This window comes from Diadema antillarum, unplaced genomic scaffold (assembly GCF_040938485.1).
Source record: "Diadema antillarum isolate AM-2024a unplaced genomic scaffold, OU_Dant_1.0 seq00000321_RagTag, whole genome shotgun sequence".
In the NCBI taxonomy this organism is placed as follows: domain Eukaryota; kingdom Metazoa; phylum Echinodermata; class Echinoidea; order Diadematoida; family Diadematidae; genus Diadema; species Diadema antillarum.
In genome coordinates, this window is record NW_027271340.1 from 493,184 (window position 1) to 515,335 (window position 22,152).

Consider the following 22,152-nt stretch of genomic DNA (forward strand, 5'->3'; position numbering starts at 1 on the left):
TCCAGTGATGACTGCATTAAAACTTTAAAAAGTCATAATTTTTTAACAGATTGTCTGATTTTTCTCAAGCATTGCTCATGCCTTCTACTAGTATTGCTGCATTCCCTCAATTCACATACATCAGGGCTGCCAACTCTCACTCATTGAGAGTGAGACTCACTCATTTTGGTCCTTTCTCACTCTAAAACTTTATTATACCCCCGCCAAACGAAGTTTGAAGGGGGTATATAGGAATCAGCGGACGGTCGGGCGGGCGGTCGGTCGGGCGGTCGGTCCGTTGCAAATCTTGCGTCGCGAACTACTTCCTCAGTTTTCAACCGATTCCCATAAAACTTGGCACAGATGTGTGCCTTGGGTTGTAGATGTGCAAGACGTATTTTTTGACAGTACCCAAAAGTACGTTGCCATGGTAACGGCATATTATGGGCAAAAATGGGTACAAATCTTGCGTCGCGAACTCCTCCCACAGTTTTTGATCAATTTTTATGAAATTAGGTACAGATGTTCATCTGAATATGTTAATGTGCAAGACACATATTTCCGCAGTGGCAAAAAGTGCGTTGCCATGGTAACGGCATGTTATTGGTAAAATATAGGGCAAAATGCTTCATGGCAAAACTGCTTCATCAGTGTTCTTCCAATTCTCATGGAATTCATATTGAATGTTTGTCTTAGGATATAGGTCAGCATGACACATTTCTTGACAGTGACAAAAAGTATGTTGCCATGATAACAGCTCACATATTATGAGCCAAAATGATGGAAAATTTTGTGTTGCAAACTACTTCCTCAGTTTTTGCCCAATTTCCATGAAATTTGGTACAGATGTGTACCTTTGGTTGTAGATGTGCAAGACGCATTTTTCGACAGTACCCGAAAGTACGTTGCCATGGTAACGGCATATTAATGGCAGAAGATCAAGGAAAGATCTTGCGGATTTAACTACTTCCCCAGTTTTTTGACCAAAGCTTATGAAATGTTGTTTGGCGGGGGTATAACCAGTCGCTGTAGCGACATTTCTAGTTTCATTTGCATGCATTTCTATTGGTCTCACTCATTTTGACTCCTAAATTATAGCATCGGCCTGTGGGAGTCTCACTATCAACTAGTTTCCAGTGTTGGCAGCCCTGCATACATATTTGGGTTTCATTCTCCTGTGAGGTTATCCCCAAAACACCAAAAGCTTATCTGAGGCTTGTCCAACATAGGGACAGTTCAATAAGTAATACATACACATGCTATTCCGAAATATGGAAAGTAGGCATACCTATTTATAGAATCATTTACAATGTAAACGGAAAAGGTCATGACTTGGTTTTCAAGAGAGAGAAAAAAAAACTATCCAAGAGTTTTCATTAGGCACTTTGCAAGCAGGCATATTGGGTGCACTCTGTAGCTTACTAAAGTATCACTCTTAAAGAAACAAATGATATAATTATTTGGACTTTGTAAGTTCCTCGCAGCCTACCATGTAATTCCATGCAAGCTGATTATGGCCCAAGCACTTGATGCAAGACCTCATCAGTACTGAGGTTTACATGTCCTATTGCTTATGCTCTTTGTGTGTGTGTATGTGTGTGTGTGTGTGTGTGTGAGTGAGCGTGTTTCAGTTTGTACCCAAGAATATGTGGGGTATTCGGTGTCAAAGATGACTTGTAGATATCATATTCATTTGTCCCCAAGTATGTTTGTTTGTAATATTGCAGTTAGGCAGTTATGTGATATTTGGATGTGTGTGCTTGATCTATAAGAATTGTTAGGTGTAGCTTCAAAAAAAGTGTTTGTTCGACACATATGCAAGTGAGCAGACCAAGCAAAACTTTTTCTCCATCATGAATAGGATACAGTAAACCTTTCTTGAGTCAACCTCTCATAAGTTTGATAATTGCCTAAATCGAGGGTCTTTTCAAGTCCTCTTCTCTTTGTATTTCTATTGATTTTAATCCCTCGCGAGTCAAATTTCCTGTAAGTCAAAGCTATTTCTTCAGTCCGAATAGAATCAACCTAGGCAAGGTTGACTGTATTTCTGAATAATAATATATAAAAACCCAAGATATTTGTGGTAATATGACAAACAATTCATTTTCTATTGAAATTATCCAGAGAATGTAAATTGTCTTACATAAAGCAAAATCATGTGGGCTTTACTGACTTTCTCAAATGAATGCCCTGTCAGCATGTAAAACATACTCAATGCTATTGCATGGTCTTTTAAGAAGATTGGTGGAAACAGCTAGTCCATGTATTTAACCCTAATCAGGCTGGGGGGGGGGGGGGGGCGGAATCCGCCCCCCTCGACGTTTCGCGCAATATCTTTGCAACGCGATAAGCTCCCACCACGATGTTTCATGACTTTTTTCTTTCAAGTATCGCGCAACTTTTGAGACCCAAATTGTTGCGCCCGCGCGTACCGTTTTGACGCGATGCCTGTTCGAAAAAAATTTGTCAACCCCAAAATTGCTCCAAAACGTGATTTTGTGTGCAAATCCAATGCAAATTGTGTTTTTTCAATTAATTCACATAAAAATTCATATCTTCACTTAGAATGGCCGAAATTAATTTATTTTAGCATAATAATGCTTCGAAAAATGTCTGTGACAAATTTTGGCCAAAAAACAAACAAAAACAAAAGGTCAAAAAACAATGAAATACATAAGAAATTCAAAAAACAATAAAATACATAAGAAATTAATTTCGATACAGATTTCTTTTTATCCTATGTCTCAGAAGAATGATACAAGAAACATTTTTAAAAAGAAATTAGCTTAATTGGAGCATTAATAAGTGATTTAGAGCCCAAAACTGATTTTATGCATAAATTACAATAATTAATTAATATAAAATATAAGAAAAATTTTTCGGAGAAAGCAACCATACATTTTGATAGAATACGTCGCGGGCGTCGTGTGTGCCGATTTTCGGCGCGATCGCGCGTTCCATAGGCGAGATCTGAAGGGGGGGCGGAATCCGCCCCCCCGATATAGCATAGCGAAAATGCCCAGCCTGATTAGGGTTAAGAGCTTATGTGAATGACCTTTGACTCTAGATGGATCCTAGCTACGAGCCAGAGCCCATGGAGATGCGCACTCTGTACGGTATGCAGCTGACCCAGCTCAGGAACAACGCGAACATCACGAGGGCACTGTTCAGTAACTTGGTTACAGAGAAGGCTGTGGTGAGTCTTGGTTTCAGACAACGGGAAGAAAGGGGAATACGATCAGCAATGTCCTTTCCAATACTGATGCTATATTATACTACAGAATATCAGGGATTATCTTAGGAGTCATAAAACTTAAAACCTCCAGGCATTTAAGTTTAGATTTGGACAAAGAAGGGAAAACTCTACAAAGAGGGATGGATTGGATTGTTGGGTGTAGCTGTCTGAGCTGTAATCGTAAAGCTGTAGCCTGCATGTACCAGATTGTGTAGGGAAAATATTGGATACATAAAAGCACAGATGCATGATATTGCTGTCCAATCATACTAGCAAAGATATATGATTTTTTGCGACAGCAAAAAACAAACAAACTCTGAGTCTATACACCCATTCACAAGGTCAAAATGAGATGGAACGTGTGATAATTGTAAACTTTTGTGTGCAGATGTAGCTGATGTGTACTCCAGTATGTTTGTATTGTTTGTATGAATCCAGTGATGCTTTTAACTCCTTTTATGCTATCCTTGACACATACTTGTCCTTTTATGACAGTTTGCGTGGAGAGTTGATATTTCCATGCAGCCACTAATGCCACTGATGCCACTAATTTTCACTCTCTTTATGAGTTTATTCCACTGAATTGTGCTATTAAATCTTGTGTTTCACAGTTAAGTGAGGATGCGATGCGCGACCTCATCGTCGCCACGGTAGCCGTGAAGTACATCCAGTCCAACTCGGTGTGCTATGCCAAGAACGGCCAGGTGATTGGCACGGGGGCGGGGCAGCAGTCCCGTATTCACTGCGTGCGCCTGGCTGGAGACAAGGCCAATAATTGGTGAGTGATGCTGGGGTGTCACCTGACCATCTAGCTACCGACTATTAAAACAAATGGGGCAAAACAGTCGTTTTTGTCATTTGCATATGTTGAAAAAAACTCACACAGAACTCTGGTAGTTTATCAGTGAAACATTAACCGATTAAGCAATTATGTTATTTTTCCTGGACAATTTCAGGAAATATGATTATGGTTATATTCATAACAATTTCTACTACACCACCACTACGATGACTACTACTATCATCATCATCATCATCATCATCATCATCAATATCAATTCAAGATGATGATAATCATATTGCATATCGGTACATAAATGATCATATCAATGGTGAGATCTTTTGTTGTCCGTTCTTGTACTTTTATTTCAAACCTCATCTTGCAGTTTCATGGACTTGTCATGATAATGCAACTATAACAAAAGTAACAGTGACTGTTATTATGATTATGATATTCCAGACCATGCCATCATTAGCCTCCCCAGGCTGGGAAGTATGTCTCGTGAGAACCCCCGAGATGCTCAATAAGTTTTCAGCCAGTGTAAACGTGCTAATCCCTCAAGTGCCAGGTCTATTCGGGAGACATAGAATAAATTGTAGCACCTGCAAAAGACATATGCAAAAGATATCTGAACAGGCAAACAAGAAGACCTAGGATTCTTGGGGATTACCCAAATGATACAATCAGTCTTGTATACAGTACGATCTGCCAAGAACAGTAGGCATAAGTAGTGTGTGTGTACTAAGAAAACAGGCACGTAGCACTCTACCATGCTCTCACTAATATGAATATGGCACATTAAGGGTCAGCTGAGAACCTGTCTGACTCTGTTGTCTGTCCATAAGGTGGCTGCGACACCACTCCAAGGTCCAGGGGATGAAGTTCAAGCAGGGGGTGAAGAGAGCAGAGATGTCGAATGTCATCGATGTGTACGTCAATGGGACAGTGGGTGAGGTGAGACAATGTCTGCTCGAAGGATGGTGAAGGTGTCATTTCCAGAGATTCAAACTCTCCCGCTTTGAGACCATTTTCGCAAAGTGTTCCGCTTTCTCGCTTGAGTTTACATCTCTCCTGCTCCAGCTGTGTGTTCTCCTGCATAAGATGCATTTTTTCCAGCTTAAAATTCAGCTTTCTCCCACACAACTTTGGTTTTGTCATACACTACTCAAAAAAAGTTAAGGACCACTTTTTAATGTGTGTATACAATTTTCAAACCGGGTGTTGTATTTCTAGAAATACCCGAATATGGCTGTCTTGAATCTCCTCAAACACCCTGTAACAATTTCACACATGGGTGGTTTCAGTTGTTGCATGATGTCTCTCGCATTATTGCATATCCTGAAAAGTGGGCCCATTGTGAAGTGGTACAAATGTGTACAAATGTGTACGTTTTAAAAAGTGGTCCTTAACTTTTTTTGAGTAGTATATATACTCAAAAGCAAAGAAAAGATAGCACCAGAGAGCACAAATAACCCTAGACCCTGGTTGCAAGGGATATCGCGTTTCATGCCCATGATGTGCGCTAGGAGCACATAACATTGTGCGTATGTCCACGCAATCTGAATCTCCAGTTTGCTAAGGGATCCAGGCAGGAGAATGTCCAGTTTAAGAGGTGCTAGTGGTTTGGGTCTCAGCATTTTCTGTGGAGGATGCCTCAAAGGGAGTATGGTTTTTCAGAGTGTGGTAATTAATTCAACCAAGTCTCTCCGTTATCGCCCTTATTTATCTTTTCATGCCTCCGCCACGAAGTTTCGCCGGAGGCATTATGTTTTCGGGTTGCCCGTCCGTCCGTAATGAATTTTGTGGACAGCGTAACTAAAAACCCGTTCAAGGTATCCTAATGAGACTTGGTATGTATGTGCATGAGTAGACAAAGTTGTGCCTATCAACTTTTGGGTGCACATGCTCAAGGTCAAAGGTCAAAAGGTCACGGTCAAATGCTCAAAATTTCACTATTTCCCCCATATCTATGCAATGCCTGGAGGTTTTTTCTTGAAACTTGGTGTATACATGTAATACCAAATAAAGATTCTCCAGAGAGTTTCGAGTCATGAGGTCAAAGGTCAGAGGTCAAGTGAAAATGTTAAATTTCACTTTTTTCTGCATATCTTGGAAATGGTTCAAGCTATCTTCATGGAACTTAGTACATATGCATGTACTGACTAGCAGTGATTATCTAGGGAATGTGGGGGTCATGGGTCAAAGGTCAAGGTAAACTCCTCATAATTTCACTTTTTCCCTCATATTTAAATGCAATACTTGCCAGATTTTTCTTGAAACTTGATATATAGGCCTACATGTATAACCCAATAGAGATTCTCTGGGAAGTTTCTAGCCCAAAGGTCAAGTGAAAGTGCTAAATTTCATTTCTTTGTCCATATCTCGAAAGTGACTCAAGGTATCATCATGAAACTTAGTACATATCTATGCAGATGCATGTTCTACATGACAGTGATTCTCCTGGGAATTTTAGGGTCATAGGGTTAAAGGTCCAGGGTCAAAGGCCGAGTTAAAAGGCAAAAATTTTACTATTTGATAGTAAAATTACACTTTTTCTCCATACCTTGAAAGTTAATCAATGCATAGACTTATAAAAAAAAAAGAGTCAAAAGTGAAGTAAAAATCCTCAAATCCCCAAATACCTGTGCTCTTAGGCAGTATGGCCATCCATCCAATTAAACCTAGTTCAAGAAAAGTGAACATTCAACACATTGGTGACAAACCTGTCATTCTGATATTTTGCCAATTATGTGAAACTCATCACACATTGTCAAGACATTGTAGGAGAACCATGCATTAAGGCAGAGGCATACCAGTCGCCATAGCAACATTTCTAGGTGTTTTTTTTTGTATGACATGATTACAAAAGGGTTATTAATAGTAGAAACAGTGATATTCACTGCGCCGCTCCGTGTTGCAGCAGGAGTTTTTAAAATAAACAGTAAAATGTAGCAGTCAAAGATGATATCTTGCAGCTTTTTGTAATCTTTATTGAATGAACCTTGAGAAAAAAGAAAAGGGAGAAAGATGAATCTGGTAATTTTGTTCCCATTCTGCTGCAGTGCAGGCAGTTGTAATGATTAAAGGGATCATATAGTTTTGGTTGAGACCTAATTTCAGGTTTCTAACATTTTTTGATGAAATAATGAGAAACCTCTTATGAAATATGAAAGAGCATGTAATTCCATGAGGAATTCAACGTTTATTTGATGAAAATTGGTTTTCAAATGGATGAGACATCCAAACCAGAGCGATTCTAATAAGTGTGGGACCCACACTTTATTACGATCACTTTGTTTTACTTTGTTTTTGGATGTTTCAGTAATTCCAAACCTGATTTTCATCAAATAAACTTTGAATTCCTCTTAAAATGGTATGCTCTGTACTATTTCAAGAGTGTTTTCTTGGTATCTAGCAAAAAGTTAAAAGCCCAATTCTCATCTCCGCCAATACTGTACTATCCCTTAAAAAAACCAAAAAAAAAAAACAAGCCTTGTGAATAATTTTGTCAGTGTTGATTAAGATTTGTGTGTTTTCTTTTCCCACCCACTCTCAACAGGATATGAACCGTGAGACCTGGGAAGGTATGCTTGAAAACCCTCCAGCCATGCTGACTGAGGTAAGACATGGTTTAAGTGCTGATAGTACAGCAAGATAAGAGTGAAGCATACTTGACTGTGTTTTCCATTAATATTGTTTGATGGTCAGTGCCTCAAAAGAAACAAAAAAGGTTTTCTGAAATGAAGTGAAGACAGAATGTGAAGTTTGTTTCTCGTAAAATTTTCTCTGACACAAAGTCTAGTGTAGTTGAAGTGTAGAGTGAATTGTCCTCATTTGTTGTTGTTGTTGAAATGTGCGATAAATAATACTTTAAATAGCAGTATTTGGCTAACGGGTGGAGCTGAGTGTGTCTTGTATGACCTTGTTTGATCTCATGTCATGATAACATAACAAAAGCGTGAGTGTGATGTTTATCTTGCAAGTTCTATCTTTTTGTTTCCCTGCTTCTCTTTTTGAAGTCTTTATTTGTTAGCATTTCTGGGAAATGGTGTTTCATAACTGTAAATTGCTATTCAAGTTACATATTCTGTGCCCTTCTTTCACAAATGAGACAACTCCACTAAATTTGGGAGAACATTGAAATAAAAATCTTATCTGATTATTTCTTTTTTGTTCGTGACATAGTGTTAAAAGATCTGTTATTTATTGCAATCATAATCAGATAAGGAAAGTAAGTGCTTATAGAAGTTTTTACCCGAGATGTTTTCAGCTACTGAAGTGATCTTTAGGCCATACTGCTAGGAGGCGATGCTTTTAAGAATACAGTGAAACCTTGCTATAATGAGGCTAGATACAGTGAGGTACCTGAAATAAGAAAGTTTTCCAGATCCTATTCCTTTTGTGTTATCCTTAATTTTATCTCGCGATAAAACAAAGTATGCAATGTAAGAAGGGAATTGTAGTGGTCCTAAGCAGCTCATTAGTACGAGAATCCCGTGTATTGTGTTGTCACCTGGTCCTAATCAGTTTACAGGCTGTCTTCTCAGATCTGAAACATCAGGGTTCCCAGCCCATCAGGGAAATCAGGGAAAATTATTTTACTTTTTTCCAGTCGGGGGAAAAGTCTGGGAATTTGATAAAAATGCCTCAAATCGGGGAAAAGTCAGGGAATTTTGATTGGCCCCAAAATCGAAAGTAGTCAGTAAAACTCGGTTATATTTTGTAGCATATCAAAACAACATCCATTTGATAAAACTGGGTGAAAATTGGATGTAAAACTGGAAATGAGTTGAAATAGTTATCATGGAAATTGATACTTCATCAGGGAAAAATTAGGGAAAAATCAGGGAATTTTGTTTTCTTGAAATGCTTGGAACCCTGAACATCTTTGTTAAACTTTAAACCACTTCTGTCTTGAAATTTCATAGACATCTGATGCACTTCAATTTCCATTGATAGTGACAGAGGTATTGAATCCATTGAACCTTCAATCATGCATACTCACTCTCCTTGTGTTTGTTTGCTTCCACCACAGGCTGAACGCAAAGAGTGGCTAGCACAATTGAGCGACGTTGCTTTGAGCTCAGACGCTTTCTTTCCTTTTCGGGACAACATAGACAGAGCTCGCCAGGTAAACTTACAACTCTTGATGGCTTTTTAATCTAAGTTTTGTGATTTAATGTTGTTATAGATTATTTAATTGATACTGGTGTTATAGATGTTACTGTGAACACTGAATGAATGTTTTGTCTGTATGACAATTAGGTTGCTCCTCGTACTGCCCAATACTTTATACTGATATATGCCTTTCTTTTCCACTTGCTTTGTGCAAATGTTCAAGCCAATAGTCTTATTTGAGTCCCAATCCTTGACTTTTTTCCCAGATGCATACAGCGAATAGACCTAAATTCTAGTTTCTAATCTGAACCTTGAGCTTAATACTGGTTTTGCTGTTGAATGTAAAATAGAATGTAGACTCCATAGAACTACACCTTATGGCTGAATGCAGACAACCTGGCACTTACCTTTTATCCCAGTCTTGTAAACACACTCGACTATGTGAGAGGTAGCTGACGAGGGAAATTTTAAGCTACCTTGTCTTTTAGCTCACCTGAGCGGAAGGCTCAAGTGAGCTTTTGCGTTCGCTCTTCGTCTGTCGTCCATAAACTTTTTACACTTTAATCTTCTTCTTGAAAACCCCATAGCTGATTTTTACCAAACTGGGCAGATACATGTATATTATCCCTAGGGGGATAGAATCTCAATTTGTTCAAATGGGCACCATGCCCCACTTGGGGGCCCCAGGGGGGACACCCCCCCCCCCCCCCCCCAAATAAGGAATTGAAAAAAATCTTCTCAATAAACCAGAAGTGATAAGCTAAGTTAATATGTATTATGAGTTAGTACATTGATGACTGTAGTTTCAAGCTTGTTCATGACGGAACCAGGGGTGCCCCCCCCCCCCTTCCCCGGGACCCAGCCAATAGAGTTTTGCATTCGCTCACACAAAAGCTCTCTTTGAGAAGATGAAAGCATTCCCCCTCGCTTGCTAGGTAGTGGAAGTTTCCATAACCAGCCCAGCAAGTTTTTGGAGGTACATGTACATACATGCACTAGTACACATTCATTGCGAGTATGCAATCGATCAATGTTGAACATTTAGTAGTTTGGAATCTTTATCATGCTGGTGACCAGCTCGGTACTTCAGCATGTGTCATAATGTTATGTTTAGAGCCTGTAGGCCTCATAAGTCGGCGAGTTTAATTCAAAATAGCAAAAAGAGGGAGATTGAAAAAAATACAAATTCTGATGGAAAAATACGAATTTTGGAGCTGCTGAGTACTAATTTGTGCTTGCAAAGGTTGGCAGCTCTGCCAGGGAAGGGTGGTGGGAGGAGTCCTAATGGGGGCCTAAATTGTAAATGTTCATCTACCTGGCAGGTAGCATCCCTAGGGGGATAGGATCTCAATTCCTTCAAATGGGCACGATGCCCCACCTTGGGGGGGGGGGGGGGGTTGAGCAGGGGTCATTCCCCCCCCCCCAAGTTAAGGAATCTTTAAAAAAATCTTCTTCTCTAGAACCAAAAGTGATAGAGCTAAGTCAATACTACGAGTGAGGATATTGGTAACTGTTTTTTCAAGTTTGTTCATGGCAGAATCAGGGGTCCCCCCCCCCCCCACCCTTGGGAGGGGGGTGGGATGGGTCCAAATGGAGACTGAAATTGTACATGTTCATATTCTTCTTGAAGACCCCTTGATGATTTTCACCAAACTTGGCAGGTAGCATGTCTAGGGGGTTAGAATCTCAAATGTTTAACTGGGCACCATGCTCCCCTTGAGGCCCCTAGGCCCCCCAGAGGTTATAAAGCAACTATAGTTAATACCATAAGTTACTTCATTGATGACTGTACTTGCAGTTCCCAGTTTGTTCATTGCAGATCCAGGGGTGCCCCCCCCCCCTTGATTCATGGGGGGGGGGGGGGATCCAAATGCTTGCCTAAATTTTACATTTTCATCTTTTTATTATTGAAAACAACATAATGGACTTTCACCAAACTTGGCAAGTAGCATTCCTATATTGTAGGGGGATAGGATCTCAATGTGTTTGAATGGGCACCATGCCCCAGGGGGTCCAAACCTAGATAAAGAAATGTACAATAATATTTTTCTTTAGATCAGAGGTAATACAGCTTTAAGTCTTTTTTCCCTCCAAACTCCATAGTTTTAACATTCTATAAAGTACAGTATATTGGGCAGGTATTTTTAGCTCACCTGAGCCAAAGGCTCAAGTGAGCTATTGCGATCGCCCTTCGTCCGGCGTCCGTCGTGCGTCGTGCGTCGTCCGTCGTCCGTCGTCCGTCGTGCGTAAACTTTTTACATTTTCATCTTCTTCTTGAAAACCCCAAGACCGATTTTCATCAAACTTGGCAGGTAGCATCCCTAGGGGGTTAGGAACTCAATTTGTTAAAATGGGCACCATGCCCCACCCAGGGGGCCCCTGGGGGGGGGGGGGGGGCCCAAACCCCCCAAAATTAAGGAATCTGTAAAAATCTTCTTCTCTAGAACCAGAAGTGATAGAGCTAAGTTAATAATATGAGTTAGTACATTGATGACTGTAGTTTCAAGTTTGTTCATGGCAGAATCAGGGGTGCCCCCCTTGGGACCCAGGGGAGGGGGGTGGGGAAGGGTTCTAATGGGGCCTAAATTGTACATTTTCATCTTCTTCTTGAGAACTCCATGACCCATTTTCACCAAACTTGGCAGGTAGCATCCCTAGGGGGTTAGGAACTCCATTTGTTAAAATGGGCACCATGACCCACCCAGGGGGCCCCCAGGGGGCCCAAACCCCCCAAAATTAAGGAATCCGCAAAAATCTTCTTCTCTGGAACCAGATGTGATAGAGCTAGGTTAATACTATGAGTTAGCACATTGATGACTGTAGTTTCAAGTTTGTTCATGGCAGAATCAGGGGTGCCCCCCTTTGGACCCAGGGGGGGGGGGGGGGGGGGGGTGGGGGTGAGGAGGGGTCCTAATGGGGCCTAAATTGTACATTTTTATCTTCTTCTTGAGAACCCCATGACCCATTTTCACCAAACTTGGCAGGTAGCATCCCTAAGGGGTTAGGATCTCAATTTGTTAAAATGGGCACCATGCCCCGCCCAGGGGGCCCCCAGGGGACCCAAACCCCCCAAATGAAGGAATCTTTAAAAATCTTCTCTAGAATCAGAAGTTACAGAGCTGAGATAATACTATGAGTGAGTACAGTAATGACTGTAGTTTCAAGTTTGTTCATAGGAGATCCAGGGGTGCCCCTCTTGGGGGTGGGGGGGGGGGGTGGTTGGAAGGGTCCAAATGGAGGCCTGAATTGTACATTTTCATCTTCTTCCTGAAAACCTCATGATGGATTTTTGTCAAACTTGGCAGGTAGCATCCCTAGGTGGTCAGGATCTCAATTTATCAAACTGGGCACCATGCCCCACCCAGAGGGCCCCAGGGGGCCCCAATTCCCCCAAATTAAGGAATCTTGAAAAAATTGGGCCCTTATTGTACATTTTCATCTTCCACTTGAGAGTGCCTCGTCAAATTTGGTAGAGCTGTGAATAATTTAGATTAGTGACTGCGTGAAAGGTGAACTTGCGATACTCGGGTGAGCGCTAGACCCGCGGGTCTCTTGTTACCAGTGTGATGGAATATGCAAATGGACACCATACCCCCAGCTCTCAAGCTGCTCCTGTCCCAAGTTTCCAATGTTCTCAGATAAGATTCTACTAGAATGCATGGAAGGTGAACTTACGATACTCAGATGTGCTTGAGACCTTCTGGTCTCTTGTCTGATCTTTACATACCATTTGAGCAAGTTACTGAGGAACGGTAGATTTTGAGAATGCTCCAGGCTGATAATCACGTCAAAATGATAGAACTCTTGTTCAAGCTTAGTTTTAACAATAACCTTGATTTTGATCCAAAATGCTATCTTACTCCTTCCTGACAGAGTGGAGTTTCGTACATTGCCAGCCCCCAGGGCTCTGTGGGTGACGCAGCAGTCATCGAAGCCTGCAATGAACACAGCATCGTCCTCGCCCACACTGATGTCAGACTCTTCCATCATTAAAATATCAATGGATTTGTCAACAAGGTCCTTTCTAGAATTTTCTTTTCTGAATTTATGTTGCTCTGTTGCTTTTCCTTGTTCAAAGTAAGATAATGTGAAAAATGACCATTAAGTCAATAAAATAAAGAAGAAAAAAAGAGAATAAGCAGTGTTTTATGTTGTTTTGTCTGTTTGTCTTCAATTTTCAGTTGTATCTGTTTGTAGGCTGATTATACAAGCTTTTTTTTTCCAAGGATCTCAGTCAAAACTTGAAATCCTAACTTGAGAATTATGTCTGTCTTGTGATTTTCACACAAAAAGAGTTAAAGTACGTTTATCAGTGTATCAAAATACAAACGTGCAACCTATTGGAGCATAAGATACTTAAATCATTAATTATTATGCACCATTAGTAACTTTTTTTTAATGAAAGTAATCAACCACAGGAGTATGAGATGCTCTGTATTACTTCATTCAAGAAAAAAAAATCTTTCTATGAAAAGTTTTAAATTATTTCTGACATGATGTGTTTGTGTTTGTGCTTAACCAATAACAATAGTATGATTATGAATATGAATTTACATTATGTACGTATCCCCGTGTAGGCTTCCCTATATTTGAGCTCGTTTTGACTTACTCATCAATTTTGTGGGGTTTTACGACTGCTTTCCGTTTTTTATGCCTGTAAGCCAAGGCAGGGAATGCTGAAAGAAATGAATCCAAGGTTCTCTGAGAATGAGAATGTTCATGTGCCGCATTTGGAAGACCAGTGTTCACTAATCAGTTTGTATTGTTGCTGTATTGTATGTTATTGCCTTTGAAAATATTCAGGTATGATTAAACTTGCATGCTTGTGGCAACAAAGTATTGAAGAATGTCCAAGGAAAGTAGTTATGAATTCATTACTCTCCCTTCATTGCACAGTACTTGTTGGATTTGTGATGGCATTTTTGTATTTAAATACGAAGGAAGAGATTTTGAAGAGTTGCCAGGAATTCTGTTTAAATGTCTGTCTGTTTGAATGTTTGATTAAGAAGTACAGTATTTTGTAAACTATTTGTAGGGGGCACATACATTTCTACACAGCCTCGTATATACATTCCATCTTTGGAGAAACCTGTCAAAACGTAACAGCATTTTCCCCCTTTTAGGTGTCTGAATTCAGTCTTTATTTCTTTATGTTTTATAATTTGTATTGAGGCAAGGAACTTGCCCTTTTTAATGCTTTGTGGACAGGGTACTCCCTAGGTTTTCAGTGCATTTAGTTCCATTCAATTGACTTTGTCAATAGTACATACATTTTGTAGTTCAATTCTTTGGTGCTTTAGCAGTACAGTGTAATTGTGTCAAGCTGTGAGGCTTGATAGACTTTCAATTCTCATGGTTGGGCATCTGGGTATTTGGCAGCGACTGGAGTGAAAATAAGCCCACAATCAGCATATTTTTCTAGACAAAATTGTCTACTTTTGTACATGCATCATAATTGACTTTGAAATTTCCATGAATTTTATTAAGTAGCTGTTTAGTATTTTTTGCTGACACATTGCAGATATACTGCTTCATTCACACACTAAAATACTGTGAAGTGAAGACTAGTAACTTTGTTAAGGGGTTTTAAAAGGAACAGTGTGCAGAAGTACCTTTTACTCTTTTCATTGCATGTGGATCAGTTGTCAGTGGCAGTTACTAAATATGTCGAGTATGTTCATATTTCTCTGTGTATACATTGATATGCATTCATTCCACACTGTAATACATGGTACAGTACAGCTGTATCTCACTTATGTACAATGTATAACATATGAAAGGATTATCCTGCATTAAATTGAAATTTAACACATACCAGTATTCTACAAGATGTACAATGCTGTACACTATTGCACATGTGGACTGTTACATATTGTTCATTTAAGTGTTTGTTTGTTTGCTTAAAAAAACAAAAAAAAAAACAAAAAAAAACTAATGTTTGTTATGCTATTCAGAATATCACAAAAGCAGTGTTGCACTGAAATCAATGATGGGAAATCCTATGGCTGTAGTGTATTTACTGGCACTGCCTTTCTGCTGAATTTATTTTGTCAACGAAATATTAAATGGTCTGGAATACTATATTAATGGCTGTGTCATGTGCTTTCTTTTGGTTTGTATGTACGTGTTAAGGAAAAATACATGTACAATTGAACCTTGTTACAATGAAGTCAGTTACAACAAGATACTGTAAAAGTGGATATTTTTGCACGAATACATATCATTTTTTGCGCCCAGCCTGGTTAAAAGAGTTTCGCGTGTTTTTAATTCCGCAAAATCGAGACATCAACTACTGGAACATGGCCAGCAAAAATATTCATGTGCTTTTATTTATGCGCTAGTTTCTGGTTGCGCGAGAAATGTGTGAAGATTGCAACACAGCAAAAATTTCCACTTTTACAGTAGCTGTTACAGTGTATAACAAGGTGAATTTATAGGTTCCATTCCTTTAATACTCTTGCTTTTATCTCTGATATGACGAGATACCTGATACATAGAAAACTTTAGTGGTCCTAAGTACGAGGTTCCCCTTTACATATCATCAAAATACAAAATTGAACAATCCATTTTGATTGTGGAGCTCTTGATATTGTTTGTGAAAGGCAATCATGTACACTGTAATAATATGACCTATGATTATGCAGAGCGATTTTGAAGTACAGGTACATGTACACATTTAATACTTGTGATAAGTTGTTTGTCTTATTTCAAGGCAATTGCTGTAGATGGCTATTGGTGATGGTGTAAATCATGAAGTTGTGTGCAATTCAAATGTATTCAGTCTATTTTGATGATTTTTTTTTTTTTTTTTTTTTGGGGGGGGGGGGGATTTAGCCAATGCACCAAACCTGCATAGCTTTGTTGAAATAATGTCTATTCTATACAATATATTTGTTATCTTCTGAAAATGCACCCTTTACATGACATCACATTGAGTTATAATGACCCTAATTTAGTTTCAGTTTAGTTTATTTCCACAAGTTCATTTAAAAAACATATAAATATACAATCAATCAAATCAAACATATGCATATACAGACCAAAAATTATTTTGGGTAAGTACATAATCACAGTTAAAAAGTGTGTGTTCAAGATTGACATAACAACTAAAATAAATGGTGGAGGAAATCAGCAGTAGGCCATTGGCCTTTCGAGGCTGATCCCATGAGCAAATATACAATATTAAAACTGTATGTCGTTATACGTACACTGTTTCATAAATCACGAGTCACATTAAAAAGAACTGGATTTGCAATAAATAAGGACAAGAAAAGAACATCCAAAAGGAAGGAACCAAGACATACCAAAAACAACCATAAAGGGGTGGGACAAAGGGATGGGCAAGAATTGTGATTAAATGCGATTTAAAAAAAAAACACACAATTTGTGCATACAATACACATTCTATAAAAATCTGCATAAGGGCAAACAAAATTACATATCGTAACACATACTGAGTACCATTGAATATACTGTGCAGCTGTATAATCGTGAATCTTAATTTCAAGCCCAAATTTCTCTCCCACATGATAATGGCCGGGTTTAGGTTGAGTAATGCTATCCTTTCTGTTGAAGGATCTTCTACAATGTTTTAAAAGCCAAAACATATTTCTCAGAAAGGCTTGAAATTCATCTTCCACCATTTGGAATTTGCTTGCAATGCATAATTAAAATGGTCTGCCAAGAAACTTGTCTGGCTGACATAATTTGTTGGAACATTGAGTTGTTTTGTTGGGAGTACAGTGGACTCCTGTTATAATGAAGTCCTCGCGACCTGCAGGTTTCTCATGCCGTCAAACCCCCGTTTGAGACGAGACCCCATTGGCAAACGAAGCTGATGGTGTGCTATACCCCCCTAACGAGTCCTCGTTTGAGAAGTGGGAGGATATGTATTTGCCCATTGCAAAATAACTTTCTACTCAGGCGTGGCAAACCTGGAGGCCAAGCCAGGGTTTAATGACTACAGCAGCTGTCATATTACGTAAGAGCGTGATAAGGATATCTGCCTGTGGCAGACCATTCAAAGTGAACTAGATTTTCTCTATTCTTTCTAAAGTTTTCAATTTTATATTCTATTGAGAAATTCTATGGTCATCCGTTTTAAATTTCGAACAAAAAAATTTGACCCATAAATAACGAAAATACAGGAATAAGAAGGAGAGCATTGTAGAAGTGTACACACACACGCACCATGGAGCTACATAGCCCATGCCAAAACAAAACAATCTCCTCCTCTCGCGCGGGTGCCCCCCCCCCCCCCCCCCCCCACCCCCGCTGTGGCAGTGACTGATGCTTAGATTAGGCCAGGGTCAAGAAACATGTGTTTAATATCTTTGGTTTTTAAGTCCTTGATTGCCAAGATATACACTGGCATTGTCTACAGGGGTGTAGCTTCTTCAAACGAGAGATTTGCCTCATGTTTCGTTGTATGGAATTTTTGTTATACATGAACAAATAAAAAATATAGAGACGTAAAGCCAATGATTTTGCGACCAGGATTTTTATTTCGTTGTAACTTGAATTTTGTTATAACCATGCTCGTTATAATTGGAGTACACTATATAGTGTATTTTTAGATCACAGATGTAAAATAATTTTGACTGTAGTACCCGACTTTTATTACTGAAGTGCCCTCCCTATTCCTAGAAGTAGGGATGGACAATGTTACACGATGATAGATCATGCCCCAGCAATTGTATTTTCCAACAAGCTGCATGTGATTCACTCTAGCATGGAAGATAAAACTGTACTGCTGTGGCCTTATTTGTCGATTGTTGATAATTGATTATTAAAAATTACATGTATATACCAACCAGGATTGGGTCGAGATTGTAATACTTCTGGCAAACCTTTTTCACTAACATTTCACATTTCATTGTTACCCAATTGAAATTCTGTTATTACAGCATTATATTACACATTTCTTATGCATATAATGTGTACATTTTAGAGCAAAATTTCATAGTTCTTCAAGCAGGGGAGAACTGTTTTCACTTTAAGTGCCATTTTTATTGTGAAAGTTGCATGTGTGAGAGTCTAATCGCTCCTTCATAGTTTAGAAGAATACAAAAACAAAAAGTTGCTCGTTCAACAAAGCAGTTTTTTTTTAATCCTCATTTTCTGCTTTTCAACAGTTATTAACTGCTCAAAGGGCATACATTGTAATGCACCCAGGCAGCATTGGCCAGCAAAATCAGGGAACAAATACGTGTATTACAGGACGAACCAGCATAAAACAGTGAAGTTGAATTTTACATTCACATGCTATCGTCAATCCTGTGATTTTTCTTTAATGTTTGAGATTGTAATTCACGTCAACTAAAAAAAAAAAAAAAAAGGAAGAAAGAAAGAATTATAGATATGTGGCCAATGTAAGTTCTGATCGAGTGTCTCCTGACAACAAGATAAAGCCAAACTTGATGAATGGTGAAGCCCATGCAGAAATTTAACAGTATAAAGTATGATAGATACAATTTGTATGGCTCAGCAGGCACAAAAGAGAGATATCACTGTTGCACTTTGCTAAACATCTGATATGGACTCTGAAAACTTCACATTGGATACTACATAACTATGACATTCTAGAGGTGTATTAAACATTCCCTCCTCCCCCCACCCCCCCCCCCCCTCCGCCAAAATAAAAGAAAGAAATATAATGTATAAGTGATATTCTAAGGTTTTATTGCCAATGATTACTGTAAAACTTCACAGAAGATGATTTCTGTTTGTCATAAGAGTTTGCCGTTCGTCTGCATGTTTGCTTTTTGGTTTATTTGTTTTGTTTTTGGTTTTTTTTTTGTTCGTTTGTTTTACCGAAGATGGAATCTCTTTTGTTTATTCTTCTTCTTTTTTTTATGCCTCCACCACGAAGTGTCGCCGGAGGCATTATTTTTCTCTCTATTTTGGCTCCTTTACACTACCATAGACTACTGTACATTGTGTACTACATGCCCACGCCACCTACCTCTGCACGATTTAACATGCAACTTGTGAGTTTTGAAGTGTTTTGTGCCTATTAGAGTGTCGGCAAAATGAGATCACAGGTAAGAGACAGACCTCACATATATACTCACCCCACAAACCGGGCCAAATTTTATACTAAACTACTAGTAGCTGCGAAGACGTAAAACGAAGTTGTACTCAAGGCTCAGCTCCGGTCTAACCGTGAGTGTGATCTACGCTACGGTACTTGGCTATCTATGGGTCCGGCGGGCGGCGTGTTTTTGACGGCACAGATTGGGGAAACTAAAAATTTATCGGGGACCCTATCCCTAAACCTAACCCTAATCCTAATCCTAACCCTAACCATCAAACCCTAACCCTAACCCTAACCCTAACCCTAACCCTAACCCTAACCCCAACCCTAACCCTAACCCTAACCATAACCATAACCAAAAACCCTAACCCAACGTTTTTCCCATAGGTTTAACACGCGTCATGCCCCAATCTGTGCCGTCTTTAAAAAAAAACGCCGGCGGGCGGCTGCCGGGTGGTCGCTTGGAGGTGCAGCCCGCGCGCCGCGGAGCCTAGTCTAGCTTCTGGACTCTTTTTACTCGTAGCCGTGATTGTACGCGACAAGCCGTATGAGGGCGTGACACCCGAGGATTGCGATACCCGAGAAAAAAGAGTCCAGTAAAATACTTTCGCCGGGTCGAGCAGGGTCAAGAGTTCACGCTAAAGTAGTCATGAATATTCATGACTCGCAGTCAATCAGACAGTTTTACTAGTTAATGAGAATACCAGCTGATCGCACTCCCGCTGGTAGTGTGTGGTAGTGCTGCCCACCTCCACTACACCATGGAGCTACTAGCTCCATGACTACACTACAGCATTGTCCACCAAAATAGGGGGTTTTGTTCTGAAGTAGAGCCCACTACTTCGACCGCCAGCTCATCATACTGCACTATGTAGGCCTACGTGCTTTCTTTATGCATGATGAGAGACAAGCTGCCCATTCCATGATTTCACGAAGTCATCATAATATACAAAGTCTTTACATAAAATCAAGGAAATTCCAAAGACTCTCACAATTATGTAGCTATTTATGTATTAAAGAGAAGTAAAGTCTGTGTGTCTTAATGAGAGAGAAGTCTTTTCATGAAACGTAGCCTCCATCCAAATAGGGGAGGTGTATTAAGTGTATATACCACGATTTATAATACAATGGGAAAAAAAATGTTTCATTGGACATTATACTACCATAGGCTTATTGCAGATTACAGACTTTATTTTAGATTGATTCCTCCGAGAATAACAGAATGACATCGGTAAAAGGGTCAATCCCACTATATCCGCTAAAATATGTGATCTTCATATACATGACTTCTGATCCCTTGTCACAGAAGTCATATTTTTGGTAAAGCTACTCTAGCAAAGATATTAAAAACCAGACCCCCCCCCCTCAAAAAAATTATTATTATTATTATCATTACAAAATATCAAATGTAGGAACCAGATTCAAATAGTCGATCGTGCCCAAATAATTTTTTGTCTTTAAAAGCCTGATTGTAGATAGGAATTAAAAAATTGTCATGGTCAACAAAGGCAAGTGAAATTCATTGGATTGCGCCTGCGGGTAGGATAACGAAGAGGTTCGTGTTTTTGTTATTGTTTTTTTTTATATATATAGATAGATCGAGTCATATACAGACGGATTTCACTGACGAATTCCATAAGGTATTTTAAGATTCAACGAAACATAATACCCTGCCATGAGATTTCTCCTCAAGGATTATGGCAGCCTTATAGCTCAACTGCAAGGAACTCCTCCCATATCTCACTATAGAACACATTAAAGTAACTTTATTATCTCATTTCCATGGAAAAGTGTAGGTGAGAAACGTATACGTTACGAAAACTCACTCCCTGGTCAACATAACTCGCAGGAGTCATCCAATTATAAACTCAAACGCTCAAGGGAATTCATTCAACAACTTTCATATATAGTCAAACTACTTCATCTAAACGTAAAAGCAACATTATTCCTTTCGTCCTTTTACCAAAACACTTGTGGCTTGCCTTTAAAACAGATTATGCTGATAGTGCAGCTATATATTCGTGGGAAATATGGTGCTGGTTAAAATGGTGCGTTCTTCCACAGGTTCTTTATTCAGAAAGCTATGTCTGTTATTCGGAAAGTTCGCTTATTCGAAAATAAACTATTGCTCACTATTTTTTTTTCTGATAATGAAACAATGTTCATTAGACAAAACTTAAAAGAAGGGTTTGTAGTTATGTACTTGTAATTAATAGCACACTTAACCATCACAACAATACCCGTCGTTATTATCACACGGCATGTGCTGATACGTGGCGATAACAATATGCCAATTCTTTCAATTTTATCAACTGAATGGATTTAGAAGTAACAGGAGGGTTACACACATCTATTTCCATAAAAAGGTGTTAGTGCTAACCTATAGCAGTAAAGAAAAACAAAGCAAAAGGAACTAACCTTGATCGAAGGATGATAATACAGCATGACATTGTAATGATGAGAAGCAGAATGCTTCACAGACGCAGGTACACAGTGACTTAAATTGTCTTATGACTTTGAAAGCGAACACTTTTTTTAAGGGTTCTCACCAATGTGAATGCAGGAGGGAATACAGGTCATTCTCATTGATAGTTGATACACACACACACAAAAAAAAAAAAAACAAATGGGGGCAAAATTGAATAAGATACGACTATAGCAATTTACCTCCCGCAAAACCATACTGTTGAAAAGACATGCATTTTACTTCTCTTTTTTAATGGGAGTGGACTTTCTCTTGTCTGTGTGGTTGAAGATCACCTATTGGAAATCAATACCCAGAAGTAAATGGTTTAGCAAATATTTACACATCACAGATGATATAACTTTCGAGCCCAGCTATTAGTAAAATTGCATTTATATGCATTGAACATCTGTAGTATTGATGATGCGCAGTGTGGGGCACGACATATTGCAATTTGTCTTAACGGTAACGTATACTATTATGTTTCATTGGAAATACCAGATATTTCTCCTTTTAATCATGCTGTTAATGAACATCTT

General features: G+C 39.1%; 1 protein-coding gene across 1 annotated transcript in view; it reads left to right on the top strand.

The window, feature by feature from the left end:
- LOC139730554 (bifunctional purine biosynthesis protein ATIC-like) overlaps positions 1-13,453 on the top strand; it is a 30,585-nt gene extending 17,132 nt beyond the window's left edge. Inside the window, exons 12-17 of the mRNA XM_071641407.1 lie at positions 3,047-3,175; positions 3,826-3,992; positions 4,841-4,949; positions 7,555-7,614; positions 9,031-9,126; positions 12,987-13,453. Coding sequence (XP_071497508.1) covers positions 3,047-3,175; positions 3,826-3,992; positions 4,841-4,949; positions 7,555-7,614; positions 9,031-9,126; positions 12,987-13,106 — 681 coding nt within the window. The 3' untranslated portion in view covers positions 13,107-13,453. The remainder of the gene's footprint in view (positions 1-3,046; positions 3,176-3,825; positions 3,993-4,840; positions 4,950-7,554; positions 7,615-9,030; positions 9,127-12,986) is intronic.
- The last annotated feature ends 8,699 nt before the right edge of the window (positions 13,454-22,152 follow it).